A 17,287-nucleotide genomic window follows, 5' to 3' on the forward strand; every position below is an offset into this window, starting at 1 on the left:
GCCCTCGAACCAGCCCTCAGTTCCAAGTAAATATCTCTGACCTCACCCATAATAGTAAATACATTACTAAGCAGTATGTTCCGAATTGTCAGTGAAGAGGGCGTCGAATGACGGTATATGAATACGCTTGAATGGAAGATAAAGTTGGAATCCAAGAAATATTCATTTTCAGGAAGAGGAATTAGAGATAATAATTTACCAAGGGAGATGTTCGATAAATGTCTAACTTCTTTGAAATAACTGAAGAAAAGACTGGCTAAACAACAGATGATAAATCTGCCATCAGGGTCACAGCCCTAAATGCAGATCAGTGGTGATCGATTGTATGTACGTCCTTCTACAGTACACCCAGATTAGACAGTATGTAATATATTCAAAACTCAGCAACCTGCATTGGCACGGTCCAGTCCGGACGAAGACCGTAAATTAATAATTCTCTTTTTATATTGATGCTTTCACGGTCCGTACTTGTAGATATCATATGGGCTTTTGGGCTTATGTCGTGTCAGAAAACAAGGTGAAACTCTTTACGTTTCGCAGAGAACTTTGCTCCGCGTCTTCAGAAGGAAATGTCGACTGTTCACAAGGAAGACTTCTACAATAATGAAGGTTTGAATTTAAGAATGCGTTACTACCATTGGAGCTGTAGTGGTACGCTTGTTCGTCACCAGGTGGCTCGCTGTATGAGCGCTCCAGGTGGGAGCTGACGACAATATTAAGCTCCAATATCACACCGTGTGTGCGTGAGAAGTAATGGAGAGGACAGTCCAGCCCTGCGGTGTAGGGGGCAACGCGTCCGCCTCTCACCCGGCGGTCCCGGGTTCGATTCCCAGCCAGATCAGGGTTTTTTTAATTGTAACGATTAAATATCCCTGGCCTGGGGACTGTGTGTTTGTGTCATCCTTAATGTTCCTTTCCTCACAGAGAACATTCCACACTTCTGCCATTCCAGTAACACACAGGTTCATGCAATATGGTGCCAGTATAGAAACGGAATAAAATAAAATGCAACGAAAGACACCAGGATACAATAGAACAGAGCTGAAGAATGGAAAGAAAGTATGTGGAGAAAACCAGAGGATGATAATGATGTGAGACGATGTGGGAAGATGGAGGGGGGAGGGCAATAACCGGTGTACACACGTTGTGCAAGTGTGACACTTAATACATAAACATAGCTTGGAATGAACCATCTGGTGATGATGAATGTACGAATTTGGCAAACACCGAAACAAAATAACAATGTAGAAAGGACAGGGAAGAGAACTACCTACGTAAATCCTTAACAGCTGGCAACCACGTATTACTTAATTGATAATCAGTGCCCCTGTTGAAATTGTTAGGACTTTTATGTATTTCCATAGCTTCTCATATAATCCTAGACCTTGTACTATTTGGGGTGGGTAAGAGCTCGGAATATCTTGGAACATGACGTTGTGATCCGACGATAGGGCATGCTTAGCTATTGCTGACTTGTCTGGCTGGTTGAGGCAGATATTTCTTCGGTGTTCCTTGATACGAGTCCCATTGGACTGGCTTGTTAACATATTGTAATGTATTTATAGACATTGCAATTATTGTACAGTATTGAGTAGGTGGAATAAACCTTGTAAAATCATATGTAATCTTAATTCAATACGGAACCAATAATAAAATTCATAACCTTGAATAATGTATACCTTACCGCAAATACAGGGAATTTTCTACACCCCAGGGTGTAATAGTGGGGAAAATTTGTCCTTGGTTTTACCTAAACTGTGAGCAATTTTAGTGATAGTGGCAAACAGGGTTTTTATGTCGTGCTTGCAGAGGACCTTGACAATTCAGTCTGTGGTATGGGGGATGTAAGGCAGGTAGGCAGTTCCCTTCACTTCTTTCTGTGAGCTTTGCTTAGTTATCCCTCTGAGATGCAGGGGTCTGTGAGTCTGTACATCATTATAACCATTACCCTTGAATGTGTCTTTGAGCGTGTCCATCTCCTCCTAGATATTTGATGGCTCACAAATTTCTGTCGCTCTCGTGGTGAGTGTCGTGAGAATGTCCTGTTTTTGTGCTGAATGGTGGTGAGAATCTGCATGGAGGTAGCGATTTGTGTGAGTAAGTTTACGATAGACAATATGTCCTAAGCAGCTGTCCGATTTCTTTCTTACTAGAGCATCCAAGAAAGGAAGGCATCCGTCCGACTCCATCTCCACAGTGACTTTAATTGAAGGATGTTGCTGATTTAAATGGTTTAAAAATAGATTAAGTTTCTCAGGACCTTCTGTCCATACCACAAATGTGTCATCAACATGCCTCCACCAGATCATAGGTTTGACGGGTGCAGAAGCATTAGCCTCCTTCTCAAAATGCCTCATAAAAAAAATTCATAAAATTGTCCACCCCACAAGAAATAGCTCGAAGTCTTGCAGTGGTGAAATAGCTTAGTAATGTCCTCAGGGAACAGATGCTCAATGAGAGATATGACCAAGTCAGTTGGTACTTTAGTGAACAAGGACTCCATATTGAAACTCACCAAAAGTGGATTGGATTGAAGGGTTATGGTTGACAACTTATTATCGAAATATATTGTGTCCCTAACGTATGATTCAGTATGTCCTGTATGTGGCTGAAACAACTTGCTTAGGTATTTAACCAAAGCATATGTAGGAGAACCCATCACAATAACAATTAGTCTGAGGGGAACCGTCTTTCTGGATTTTAGGAACTCCATATAATCTAGATGGCACTGTTTCCCCCTGAGTCAGATATTTAGCCGCCTGTTTTGAAATTGAGGATTGAGTAGAGATTTTCTTCTGAAGATGCTGAGCTTAGTTCTCTAGAGAGTTTCACCCTTGTAAAGTGTTTTAAATTAGCCATTTTGTGACACATTTGCAGAAAAGTAAACATGTGATTTATTTTTTTTTCCAAATTTTTGTCATTTGAAAATCAGTGTGTGGGTCTTATTCTGTGGCGGGTGGTATTCAGGATTATATGATTACTCCTAACACTTCCAGATGCATCCTCCTTGAATCAGTTCTACTGTCTTCCTTCCTTCCTTCCTTCCTTCCTTCCTTCCTTCCTTCCTTCCTTCCTTCCTTCCTTCCTTCCTTCCTTAAGCCCCATTAATATTGATAGCACCCCATCAAATTACATTTCATTTCCCAAGTTGTTTGCAATGAATCCCTGGCCTGTGAAATGGAAGTGGGACTGTCACTCCTAAAACTCCTAGACTTGCTTAAAACATTCTGAGGTGGTCAGTAAATTTCTGGTGTACTTACACATAGTCACTGTGAGAGTTTCTCATCTGATGGTGTAGGGGCTGCAGTTGACTGGGTTGTCCTAGCTGCCTGAACAATATCTTAGGCTGACCTAAATTTCCACTCTTTCGTCCAAATATTCGATTATCAATCTTTGACCTACGATTTTGTATGGAGTCGCCTAGTTCCTTTAGTTAATTCATATAGCTTCTAATAATTTGGACTTAGTTGTATAGAAGTGTTGCTGAAGTACAAACATAAACTTTATGGGCAAGTAAGAAATTTCAGTCACTTTCATAAAGGAAGTGTGTAGTTGTTGATGAAATATCCCTGTAGTATCAAAAATATGTTATATTTGATATCAGATTATTATTATTTTTCAGTTAGTGTTACTCCAGCTGCAGCTGCGTACCCTGTGCCTGCAGCTACGGATTCAGAAGCCCGAAAACCGAAATCAACTGAAGATCAAGATGATGATCCTATAGGGTGGCTGTATAATTTAAAAAAGGAGGATCTTATTGAACAATTGCAACAGTTTGACTTGGATACATCTGGATCTCTTAGTGTGTTGCGTTCACGACTATCACATTATTTGCAGCATGGTGAGTGTCGGTGTGTTTACACTTTTACTTTTTTCTTATTTTACAGCTGATCTCTACAGGGCTCCATTTTAACTGTTTTAAAACTCAATGTGACAACACACTCATGTAAAATCAAATGTTTTAAAAATAATTTCAACACTGATGGTGGGCCTTCGAGTCTGAAAACTGGTTGTGAAATAAAATTTAGTGTGCTGATACGACCGTATATGACTAATTATAAAAATAAGTACCACCATCAGCACTGTTAATAAGATGGCTTTGATATTTTATAATGATTATAATTGGTTTTTATTTGTGTATTTACAAGAAATCAATTCTACATAATTATTTCCTCCAAAACTGAATAAAATATACATTTGTTTTAAGAAATATGCACATGCTTTATCTACAATAGAAAAAAGGGATGTACAATACTGCATGCCATCAAATAATCATCCACACACCCTGCACATGCTCTGCCTAGAACAGAAAAAAAAAAAGGGATGTACAATACTGTTTGCCATCAAATAATCATCCACACACCCTGCACGTGCTCTGCCTGCAATAGAAAAAAAAAGGGATGTACAATACTGTTTGCCATCAAATAATCATCCACATACCCTGCACATGCTCTAACTACAGTAGAAAAAAAGGGATGTACAATATTGCAATGCTTTATCAATTTAACGTTAAGTGAATAGTGTTGTCCAGCCTCAGTCTGTGTGTCCCATGGCACAATATATTCATTACAACACATAGACGGAACTAGCTGATTACAAACATCAGGGGAAGGTAAGAAAATCACATGACAGTTCTGATCAGAAGAGTTGCCTACCCTAGTACGAAGGGGTTATATTTTGAGGTTAAACAGTATCAACCTTATTTCAAATAATGCACTCACCACAGTTTATCTTCACTGAATTCCAAAAAAATATACACTCAGTATTCGCTTGTATATGTTGCAATGACGCTTATAGGATCGGTTAGTGCATGCATTTCAGTGGGTTTGGTAGATTGATATGTATTATTACCGCCTGACAGTGAGCAGAGCAACAGGAAACCACTTCACTCCTCAAGTCCCTAGTACACCTCTTCAGTGAGACCTTTGCTATATGTTGGAGTCTCATCTGCTTTTTGGCACAGTAGTATTGACTAAAGAAGATATCAATGTAATCTGAAGGTGGGGGGGGAGTATCTCTTATGATCAATTACAGCTGATGGTTGAGCTGTTGATTATCCAACTAATAATAGGTGTAGGGAATAATAACTAATTATCCTTCTTGAGTTATTGTTTTAATCTGTTCTAACATAAGCCTTTGCAAAATCTAAAATTTAAAATAGGTTTTGTTTTCCTGTACCCTGAATTTACATTGCCCATTGTTGACACATGATCGTAAAACCTCTGACTTTAGAGAGTCCATGGTCTATATATAGGCCTAATTATTAGCCTGAATTGGGCAGGCAATCTGCAGAACTTGAGTGAAGACGATTGTCTCTAACTTGATTCTGGTAGTGAGTATTAGGGTGCTTAAGAACTATTCAGTGAATCTGAAGTTAAAGAAGGCTCCAGTTCATTAGAAGAAGATGATTACTCTGACTGAGTAACCTAGATGCCTACCAATGCTGATTTTATGAAGTTCCTGCATAGTTTGACAAAATACACACAGGAACATTTGTAAATTCTGCATATTCACTGTTTGTGGAAGCAAGTAAACTCATTTACTCTAGGTTGAGTTTTGCAAAAATAAATTGCCTTAGCCTTAAAAACAGATAGCATTATAGCCATGCATTTCCAGAAAAAAGAGAAGTATGTGACCAGCTAAACAAATTTGAGTGCTAAGAGTTAAGATTATTAATTGTAGCCATGCTCTGTATAATATAATTTTCAAAGGAGTGTTAAGCTAAATTCTTCTTAGGGCATCGTCTCGCTACGCAGGTTGGTGATCCGATTGATTATGATAACAGTTAAATTGAAATAATAAATATGGTAGTTCAACCTATTCAATACAAGTAAATAAGAGATGTAGAGATTACATTCTTATTTAATTAAAAGTGGAAATGGTACCAGTTTCAACCCCAGTCTGGGTCATCATGAGCCGATTATAACTCGAAAAACAATGCATAAGTAAGAAAGAAGTTAACGGTCAAGTCCACACAATATCAGTTGAAGAGGCGATATAAAAATTACGGGGGTAGGCACTGTAAAATTCAGGCGCGGTGGAATGTAAGTCACTTAAAAGAAGTAATGCGTAATCTTCCGAGCATTTGCGTAATCTTCCGAGCATTACTTCTTTTAAGTGACTTACATTCCACTGCGCCTGAATTTTACAGTGCCTACCCCCGTAATTTTTATATCACCTCTTCAACTGATATTGTGTGGACTTGACCGTTAACTTCTTTCTTACTTATGCATTGTTTTTCGAGTTATAATCGGCTCATGATGACCCAGACTGGGGTCGAAACTGGTACCATTTCCACTTTTAATTAAATAAGAATGTAATCTCTACATCTCTTATTTACTTGTATTGAATAGGTTGAACTACCATATTTATTATTTCAATTTAACTGTGATACTTTTCAATACGGAACAATGAAATTTTTATCTTTAAATTATTATGATAACTCGTGAAACAGCGGCTCGAAAGATTTCAATGGAAGTTCGTCCATACTAGCGGTGCAGTTATTTAAGCTAGGAATTTTTCCATCTTCCCACAGATCATTTTCCTTCAATTTTCCCCTCGATGATGAGTTGTAGAAGTTCGTATTGTTCACCTCTCGTGGTGTGCCCGATGTACCTGAGCTTTCTTTCTTGGATGGTTGTTAGAAGCTCTTTTCTCTTATTTAACAAGTTGAGGATTTCCTCAATGGTCTTCCTTTGTACCCAGGATATTCAAAGCATTCTTCTGTACATTTGCCTCTCCAGCAAAAGACTGAGCATCCAGCATTCAAAACCATTCAGAAGGGCAGGCAAAATATAGCATTGTAACATTCGAACTCGGAGCTGAAGGTTGAGACCTCTTGTGGTGAATAGGGCCCTCATACTATTGAACAAATGTTTGGTTTGCCCAATTGTGGATAAGATTTCATTCTTGAGATTGCAGTGCTCAAATACTACAGTCCTAAGATAGTTGAAGGATGACACTAGCTTAACAATTGTGTTGTTGATGTGCAGGGACACCTGTTGAGATGTTTTTGAAAATGCATTCAACTTGGTTTTGCCAATATTCCGGTGGTATTTGAAGGTGCTTACATATGTCAGCCTGATGTCGGTAGATTTACAGCTACATAAAAGAACTCCTGTTCTGGCTCAGACAGTTAAGGCGCTGGCCTTCTGACCCCAACTTGGCAGGTTCGATCCTGGCTCAGTGCGGTGGTATTTGAAGGTGCTCAAATACGTCAGCCTCGTGTCGGTGGATTTACTGGCACGTAAAAGAACTCCTGCGGGACAACATTCCGGCACCCCGGCGTCTCCGAAAACCGAAAAAGTAGTTAGTGGGACGTAAAGCCAATAACATTATTATTAGAACTCCTGTGGGACTAAATTCTGGCACCTTGGCGTATCCGAAAACTGTAAAATGTAGTTAGTGGGACATAAGGCAAAATTACATAATAATAATAATAATAATAATAATAATAATAATAATAATAATACCTTCTAAAGCAACTTCCTTGAAACTCAACAGAGTGCATTTCATGTTCTATCCCTTATTGATATGAGTCAAAATCAGCATACAGTATATCATTCAATTTCGTATTCTAATTATGAAAGAGAGATTGCAGTAAAGTACACAGCTTCATAACACCTCATCCAACAAAGTATGATGGATAGAGGATGACTTCTGAGGTTATTACAATAATTTCTGGGAATTGTGGACATAAAATTGCCTTTTTTTGAAAGTGGAAATTCGCATGCTAGAGGCCACTCAGTCGCAGGAGAATGGCCGGGCTGTCTCATTCTCTTATGGGCACAGAGATTATTCCTTTGATAGATTATAGAAATGACTGTGTCAGGAAGCAATATTTTCAGTAGTGATACAACACTGACTATGCAAAGCAAGAGGTTAGTGCAGAAGTGGCAGACAGAGCAGAAAAACAGCTTCAGCTGACGTCATGAGCACACAAAAGATCACCCTCACGGGTGTGCCGGGTACCAAAAAGCATTTTGAGTCTGTTTTAGATGCTTTCCTGCTGTTTTTTTGGCAACAGAGTGATTGTTCGAGAGACAAATAAGTAAGCGGCAGAATGTATACTTGAGAAAATAATATGGCTTTAGGAGAAGTTTCAATTTTTCACAGTTCAGTTCCACCAGTTATCAACAACATCACCACCCATTTCCTTCATCCAGTTTCTGCCAGGTTGGGGTGTTTATGGCATATTTCCATCTTCTTCTAACAGACCACCATTGTTCGTTCTTAAGTGTGTTCCAATCCAAGTTCTTCTAAATATATTTTTGATTGTCTTCCTCCACCTTAGTCTTCTATCTGGGTTTCCATCATATGCTTGGCGCACCCTTGAAACCAAGGTTTGAACTCAACTTGCGGTATTTACATTTTGTTGACAATTCTGCATGGGTTACATACACAGTGCTTTAAAAGCTTTTTTAAAATTCAGCCTTTTCTGGAAATTATACATGATCATTTTTAGACTCTACATTTCCAACAAAAATATTTCTTGCTTCAGCATCCTTCCCTCGCTGATCCCCTTTACATATCCAAACCATGTAAGTTCATCCCCAAACCATGTAAGTTCATCCCTCTCCATTTATAGTTATAAATTTCATTGTGTTCCATATTGAAATGGGATTACAGTAAATTAAGGTTTTCAAAGGTCCACCTATTCAATACAATAACATTTTATTGTGATACAATCACGTGTCATAAAGGTACTAGTTTCGGCATCTGTAATATGCCATCATGAGCCCTAGATGCAAATTGAACAATTACATACACATACCTAAAACAACCTAAAACACATTTTAACACATTATAAAACACGTTACTAGCATCTATAATGATACATGAGATGAGTTAAAATTACGGTACAGTTGAAATGCTGCGGTATAAAATTCTTAAAATTCCGGCAATTCCGTTGTAAAGTTTCATGTGGTGTTGTATAGTCTAGGCTGTGTACGTCTGGATTAAGTGAAATCTATGCTATTTTTATGCTGTCCTTATGAGTTGACGCTTATTTACTTGAATTAGGTGGTTCCAAGGAAGTTTAATTAGTCATATGAAGATCGTAGTATGACTTGAGATTGAAATTTCCATTTCAATTTGAAACCTGAAGAAGAAATTAAGAAGCCAAATTAGACGGTGGAAGCAGTGTATGTAAATGACTAGAACCATTAAATGTTGACAATTGACTCATCTTGAGCAGCATGTTGAACGTATGTGTTACACCGATAGAGCCGGACAAATGTGTGTAGTAGTTAAGGTGGAGAGTGAGAAGAGGTAGAGAAGCAGGGGGAAGGAAGGAGGCGGGGCACTTGCTGGGGAATGGAACTATGGCGGGAAAGAATGTCAAAATGTTTGTTGTCAGTTTGGTTTTGGAATATGTTCCATTGTACACTAGGAAGCAGATAAACTTCCTTGGAACCACTAATTCAAGTGAATAAGCGTCAACTCATATAGACAGCATAAAAATAGCATAGATTTCACTTAACCCGGATGTACACAGGCTGGACTTTACAACAGAATTGCCGGAATTTTAAGAATTTTATACCGCAGCATTTTATACATCACCTCTTTACAATTCATCGGTATTTCTATCCTCCACACCAGGTTTCTCACACTCTGGTAGAATGCATTTCCCTGTTGAATCCTTTTACTGATCTCCATGTGCAGCCCTGCATCCTGCATCAGTTTGCTTCCCAAGTACTTCAAGTTCTCCACAATTTCAAGGTTTTGTCCCTTTATTTTTATCATTCATTTCCCTTCCAGTGGACACCATTGTTTTACTCTTTTCCACACAGATTTTTATTTCCAAATTTTTGATCATCATCATCATCATCATCATCATCATCATCATCATCATCATCATCCTTTCATGTATTAGTCCTACAGAAGAACTGTTACGGTCTATACAAAAGATTTGCATTTTCACGCCATCTCTTCCTTGGGAGTCTCCGAGATCTCTTCCTACCGGGGCAGTAGTTTGACTGCTTTGGGGATCCTGCTTCTGTCCATCCTGTTTAGGTGTTTTAGCCAGTTTCTCTGGTATTCATAGATGTATTCCAATATAGGTCTGGTTTTAAGGTCATTCAGCACTTCTGTATTTCTTTTGTGTTCCCACTTAGTGAGTCCTGCTGTTCGCTGCACGTATTTAATTTCAGCTGTAGTTATTCTTCTCTCATTGCATTTCCTCAGGGTCCACGCTTCACTTCCATAGCCAAGGTTTTGTAGATTCTTGTACGGGTGTGTTTTTGAACTAATGATTGATGATTCCCAAACATCTGTTGAATTTGGAGATTTTCTCGGGTATATCCAGTTCTTCAAATAAAGACATTTTGTAGCCGAGGTATTTAAAATCATTTACTCTTTCCAAAATGTTGTTATTTAAGCAGATCTTGCTTCTTACTGGTTCCTTGCCACAGGAAGCCATTATCTTAGTTTTCTCAGGGGATATTTCCATTGAGTACTTTTCTGAGACTAGGTTTAGGTTATACATTGAACTCTGTAAATCATCATCTGAGGTGGCGACCTGTACTAAGTCATCTGCAAATAATATTGTGTCCAGCTGTAGGTTCTGTTAATGCGGATGGAACCATGTCTTGTTTCTCTAAATTCTCGTATGAGAACATTCATATAGATTATGAACAGGATAGGGGAAAGACCACAGCCCTGTCTTACTCCCATGTTTATTATTGACTTTTACAGAAATCAGGTTATGTTTATAAAGGTTACTCATGTTCTGTGCCATCTATTGTCGGGTGTGGTCAGATATTAAAATATTAAGTAAAGTATTGCGGTTTACATTGTCAAAAGCTTTTTTGAAGTCCACAAAGGCAATATGTGTTTCTACATTAAATTCAGTGTATTTTTCTAGAAGGATTTTCATTGTGAAATAGCCATCGCAGCAAGATCTCCCCTTTCTGAAGCCGAATTGTTCCTCTCCCAGAACGCTCTCATAGTGTTTGTACAGTTTATTTTTAATGATGTTGGCATATATTTTATAACCAGAATTTAATAAGCATATGCTGCTGTAGTTTTCACAATAATTTTTTTCACCTTTCTTGAAAATGGGTATAACTATTGATTTATTCCGGTTTTCAGGTGGGTTTTTTTCCTTTCCAAATTCTATTTAGGAACTGGATGAATTTGAATAACTCTATATTTAAACCATCTTCCCCAGGCGTTTTACTGCACTTTAGTGTTTTTAGGACTGCAATTAGTTCTGCCATTGTGATGCGTTCGATGTGTGGATTGTCTGAGTGAAGTGTCTGAATAGATAGATGAGACATTCTTGACCATAAATTTTGAAAGTGATTTGACCAAGTGTTGCAGGAGATTGTGTTGATTCTGAGTGTGTCTTTAGTTTCCCTACTTAAATTTTTCAAAATTTTTAAATCTGTGATTGAGGTCTGGTTATGTCATTTTCTAAATGGGATACAAATTCTTCCCAGTTCCTCCTATGGTATTTGCACTCTTCTCTCTTTGCAGTTGCTTGCTTTCTGTGGTATTCTGTTTTATCCTGATCTTTCTTGGTACATAAGTACTTACTGAAGGCCTTCTGTTTGTCTTTGATAATTTCTTTGATGTTTTCACCCCATATTCTGAGTCCCCTGTTCCTCTGCCATTTCGTTTTGGTGCCAAGGCTTTCTTTGGCTGCTTGTTTTAAGATGGTTGTTAGGTATTTCCATTCCTCTTCAACATTTTTCTACTGTTGGAGTTGATTGCATTAATTCAGCTAGTCATTGTTGGTAGAGCCATCTAATACTAGGATCATGAAGTTGTACTTTGTAGAGAGAGGTTGTATTTGATTTTGTTGGTTTCTTCATCTTGCTGTGCCATCAAAGTTTTATTCTAATGGGACAAATTAATACGTAGTGATCTATTTCTAATTCTGGGTCTCGAAAAACTCTCTTATGTAAAATCATCCCTGCTAGTTTGTTATTGCAAATAGCATAATCTAGTATTGATTTCATGCCTCTTGCCTCCCATGTGTATTTATGGCTGTCTCTGTGATTGAAAAAAAAAACAAAAAAAACAAACAAACAAACAAAACAAAAAACAAAAAAAAACATTCATTACCTTAAACTGATTGCAGAATGAAAAAAAAAAAACAACAAATTTTTTATAATCTTACAAGGTATGTCGAATAGCCCTTGTACTTCCTCTCTGTTTACTCCTTCCCACATGTATCATCAGGACATTGCTGCAACAATTTTTATGCATTGCTTGCACATAGTCTATAACTTGTTTTCCAAATCCTTTCCATTGCATTACTTTCCATATCTTTGATCTGGGTACACTGTTGTAAGCCTTCTCTAAATCAAGGAATATCATCACCATATCTTTTCTATATTCCAAATGTTTTTCCATTAACTGCCTCATACTGAAGATGGGATCATGTGTTGATCTTTCATTTCGAAAGACATATTGCTCTTCTTGTAATTGTCGTTCCGCCTTTCTTTTCATTCTCTTTTCTAGTACCTTTTCAAATATTTTTGCTACCTGAGATGTAAGCGTGATTCCTCGATAATTATCACATGTTGTTATGACTCCTTTACTCCAGTCATCTGGTACTACCAATTATACTGAGCTTAAATCTTAATGAGATATTGACACTCTTGGAATACTCAAATCCCTCATTATCACAGATTGCTTCAAAGTAAGATACCATTGAATTTAGCTCATTTATTCAACTCTGGAAATGGCAATGGCCCGTACAAAGAAAGGGTAGATAACAGTGGTCCTCGGTGACTTCAGCACAAAGATATGTCTTGGTGTGACAGATTACATTGTTAGACAATGTAGTCTTGGTGAGAGAAATACCAGAGGAGATCATCTGGTACAGTTTTGTTCAGAAAAACAAGTGTCACCAATACATTCTTCGAACTACATCCCTGTTGCTTGTATACATGGAAGACCCCTGCAGACTGACGGTCATATTGTAAGGAACAAGCTATCTACTTAGCCGAACATGCCAGGAACACATAACAAAAACTGAATTGGAATTGTGTAAATAAAAGAAATCTAGATATAAGGACAGGAATACAACCAAGGTATGACCATAGTTAAAGGGCAGTGTAAGAAGAAGGAACGACAGAAAGGAGAGACAAGGACAAACTTGGAAACACAAATTAACAACAAACTCCAGAACTTCATATAATGCTGTCCTTGCATCACATAGTTTAAGTTGACTCTCTCCTTATCAATCTTTGTTCTTTTAAATCTATTTTTGTCAAGCCCTGGTACAAAATAATGAAAATGAAATGGCGTATGGCTTTTAGTGCCGGGGGTGTCCGAGGACATGTACGGCTCACCAGGTGCAGGTCTTTTGATTTGACACCCATAGGCGACCTGCACGTCGTGATGAGGATGAAATGATGATGAATTACACATACACTCAGCCCCCGTGCCGGAAAAATTAACCAATGATGGTTCAAATTCCTGACCCCGCCAGGAATCGAACCCGGGACCCCTGTGACCAAAGGCCAGCAGGCTAACCATTTAGTGTGTTTAGTGTTCTCCAGAGAGGCCCAGTGCAGGTCTTTCATGTTGATGCCCAATAGGCAACTTGTGCATCTGTGAGGATAGAACCCTACGAAAGACTAATTCTGTTGATGAAAACAACGCAAATAAACAGCTCCTAAGCCAAAAGAAGTAAGCTATAAAAGTTAAAATCCCTAATCCAGCCAGGAATTGAACCTGTGATCCCTTAGACCGCAGAAGGCAAAGCAGGCATTAATTTCACCCTCATTAGTGTCGGACCACTGTCACAGTCTTTTTCCATATGGGTCCGATAATATTGTTCCATAGCGTAAATATTTGTTTCTTGCGCAACGTGGGAAACGATGGGTCCATAAACTCCAAGAATACAGACAAGTCCGATTCAGAATTACCTAAATGTTTGTCTCTCAGTTCTCCTGATACCCCTGGAGAGCCTGTAAAGTGATGAGTAATTGATTGGTTATCACTATTACTAAACTACACCCAGTCACTATGTTTTGGTTTCGCACACGGGGCTTTAGGTACGATTTCATGGTCACTCATATTAGATGAACTGCCACTTTCACTTAAAATCTCTTCTTCAATGTCATCATAATTGTTATTGCTGTCCTCTGAATCCAATTCGCTTTCAATTGACTCAGCAATAGCATTTCTGTCACTTGTCTATACTATGCTTGGAACTATGGCTAGGAGAATGACTGACACCTGATGAAATGTTTGTGCTGTCAGAGGCTACAATTAGGCAATAAATAATAATGCACGTTCTTAGAAGGAGAGCTGTAAACAAGCCACATTCCTGTTCTATTGGCAGGGGTGATCAAAATATAAGCTAGTACATACAACTCGGTGTGGCACGTGAATGTCTCGTCATTTGAGTTTAAGGCTTGGCCAATGCTCGTGTGACTGTCACGTCAGATTAGTTGAGTGGATCAAAAAATGGAATTTACACTCATAAAAACTAGTAAGACTAGGACATGTTCCAACACTTCACGGGTCATCTTCAGCTAGTCGTCGTCGGCTGCAACTCTTATCCTAGTAAACATATTCTTCAGCAGTTTATATTTTCACACTCGCAAAGCTTTGTGAATATGTTTCATATGACTTAGTAGCCCAATCTCGCCATGAAACATACGTCCACACAGATCACATGAAATGGTTGGGGGAGGGCGGAACTGAGCTTGACGGAGCTTCCGTGCTTGTCGTTTATCCTCTTCACATCGTCATCGTTCCTCTTCAAACACCGAAACTGATGTAGAAACAGTGTGGCGCCAAAGTATACGATTCTCAGCAAGCGTATTCCAGGATTGAGTGTTAATTCCGGCTTTTTTCATAGTATGTTTTAGCTGATCCTTGAAACTCATCAAAGGGGCTCCATGAGGTCTTGTGCCGGAACAGAGTTCACTATAAAGAAGTTGACGAGGATGCCTGGTTTCACTCATGTGATGGACATGCCCTATCCATCTGAGACGGTGGCCAATGATGGTAGCCTCAATGCTTAATTACATTGTCCATGATTCATTGAGAAAAAATTATTTAAAGCTAGAAAATATACGAGTAACAATGGGCGGTAAAATTGCTGCCTGATGACGTGTGTTCAAACAGCGCAAGCGCTAGAATGCTAACAATGACAGTTGCATATGCTTGCTACATAAATAACACTTAACTAATACATTTCGTGCATAGTGTTGATTGTATATTATTGAAGAAGGATGTAATGGGCTCTTTACCATCACTGCCACTGCCGCTGCCACCACCGCCACCACCAGTTCAGGAACTTTATACCTGGATACAGTATGAGTTGCCTTCATTTGACAACAGGACTCTGCACCCCCTCTTTTTTCTTACCATATGCAGGAGAATGTTTGAATTAAGTTGTTCCTGATTGTTGGATTGGTTGTCGTGGACCGGATGATAAGACTTTCTTTTGATGGCACCATTACCTGTCAGTGTACCAGAATTGAGATCTTGATTCCCTGCTGCTGTCGAGTCCATTATGCCAGATATACTGACCAGAGTGTGAGAGGAGCTTGACTATCGGTTGGAAGTGTGTCACGTGACTAAAGGTTGAAAACTTGCACTGTTACTTTCTCAGCCTATGCATGCTTTATTATTGTGTACCATAGGCGAGAGAAATTATACACCTTTAATACCAATATTATTTTGCGTACAACCTGTACTTTGATATATTTGAACTGTTAAAGTAAAGAAATACAAACTTATGAAAGCTTTAAGAGATTGAAAAAATATTGAATTCTTTCACCAAAAGTGTGATCACACCTAATTCTTCTGCTTTTTAATGCACAATTTCTGACTGAAAAACAACCTTTCTTATGTGGCTACTGAATAGTAAATTTTGATAATTTTCTTATCTTTGTATTTTAGAACTGCAGGGATCTCAAGAATTACAATCACCACTAACAACAACACCAACAACAGCAGCAGCAGCATCATCATCATCATCATCAGTGTCTTCATCTTTTCTGAATCATTCTGTGGAACCAAAGTCTGTTGATAAAATGGAAAACAAAGGTTCTGTTGCCTCAAATCCAGACCGCAGTGCTAAGACGCCATGTAAGTACTATTAATCACACTTCTTTATTCTAACAGTGATATCATCATCACTGCTTAAGGCAAGTCATAGTCATGTTGTGAATGTTATTATAACTAATGCCAATGCAATTAAATTTTATTTATTGAAATTAAACACAATGTGTACATATGTGTTAAAGGTTACAATTTGTCATTATTTTCTTTTGGTACATCACTTCGTTGTTGTTGTTGTTTTTTTTTTTTTTTTTACCAGTCCTTGGCAAGTGTGCCGATGCGTTGTGTTTGTTCAGTACAGTTCATCAGGTGGTACCTAGGACAGGTCATTCCGCAGAGACGGCAGATACATTCCTCGTTTGGGTCGTGAAATCTGTTGGTTAGGCATATTTTCCCGTGGAATCCGTGGACACCGAAGCATGTATATACATGGCGTAATTTGTAGTTTGGGCCCTTCCATTCACTGTTCTTCATTACTTCTGTTTCGTAGAAACCTTCAGGTATCTGCTGGGCTTTCTGTCTTTCTTCAAGGACGGCAGTCGATGCGGCGGTGTCTGGTAGCCCGAATGTTTGTTTGATGTCTTCCAGAAAGAATGTTACCGAGCTCGATAGCTGCAGTCGCTTAAGTGCGGCCAGTATCCAGTATTCGGGAGATAGTAGGTTCAAACCCCACTGTCGGCAGCCCTGAAAATGGTTTTCCGTGGTTTCCCATTTTCACACCAGGCAAATGCTGGGGCTGTACCTTAATTAAGGCCACGGCCGCTTCCTTCCCACTCCCAGCCCTTCCCTGTCCCATCGTCGCCATAAGACCTACCTGTGTCGGCGCGACGTAAAGCAACTAGCAAAAAGAAAGAATGTTTCGTCTGCCATTATGTATGCCATTCGATTCTCTGTAAATTTTGAGATCTGTAGGATCCGTTTCAAGTACCTGGCCTTTATATTCTCAATTCTTTTCATTTTTGAAACAGTTAATTTGTGCCATATCAATTGTATCCCATACGTAACTATCGGGGTCACTTTGAGCTTGAATAGTGCCATTGCAGTGTTCACTGAGAGGTTCTGCGGCTTGAGGATCTCGTACATTGCTTTGGTTGCTGCCGCTGCTTTTTCCTTTACGTGCAGTGTGAAGGTTGAGCCTGTGGTCTGCAGTGTGATACCCAGATATTTAAATGATGACACGATCTCGAGTTGTTCATTTCCGTTACGGAAAACGTCGTATTTTGCCAGTTTTCCTCCCCTTCTAAATTTCATA

At 38.8% G+C, this 17,287-nt stretch overlaps 1 protein-coding gene across 1 annotated transcript in view; it reads left to right on the forward strand.

Moving 5' to 3' along the window:
* Positions 1 to 17,287, forward strand: part of LOC136874077 (transcriptional regulator ATRX homolog) — a 109,292-nt gene that overhangs the window by 58,729 nt on the left and 33,276 nt on the right. The window contains exons 4-5 of the mRNA XM_067147602.2: positions 3,623 to 3,841; positions 15,874 to 16,062. Coding sequence (XP_067003703.2) covers positions 3,623 to 3,841; positions 15,874 to 16,062 — 408 coding nt within the window. The remainder of the gene's footprint in view (positions 1 to 3,622; positions 3,842 to 15,873; positions 16,063 to 17,287) is intronic.

Source organism: Anabrus simplex, chromosome 5 (assembly GCF_040414725.1).
Source record: "Anabrus simplex isolate iqAnaSimp1 chromosome 5, ASM4041472v1, whole genome shotgun sequence".
Taxonomy (NCBI): Eukaryota; Metazoa; Arthropoda; class Insecta; order Orthoptera; family Tettigoniidae; genus Anabrus; species Anabrus simplex.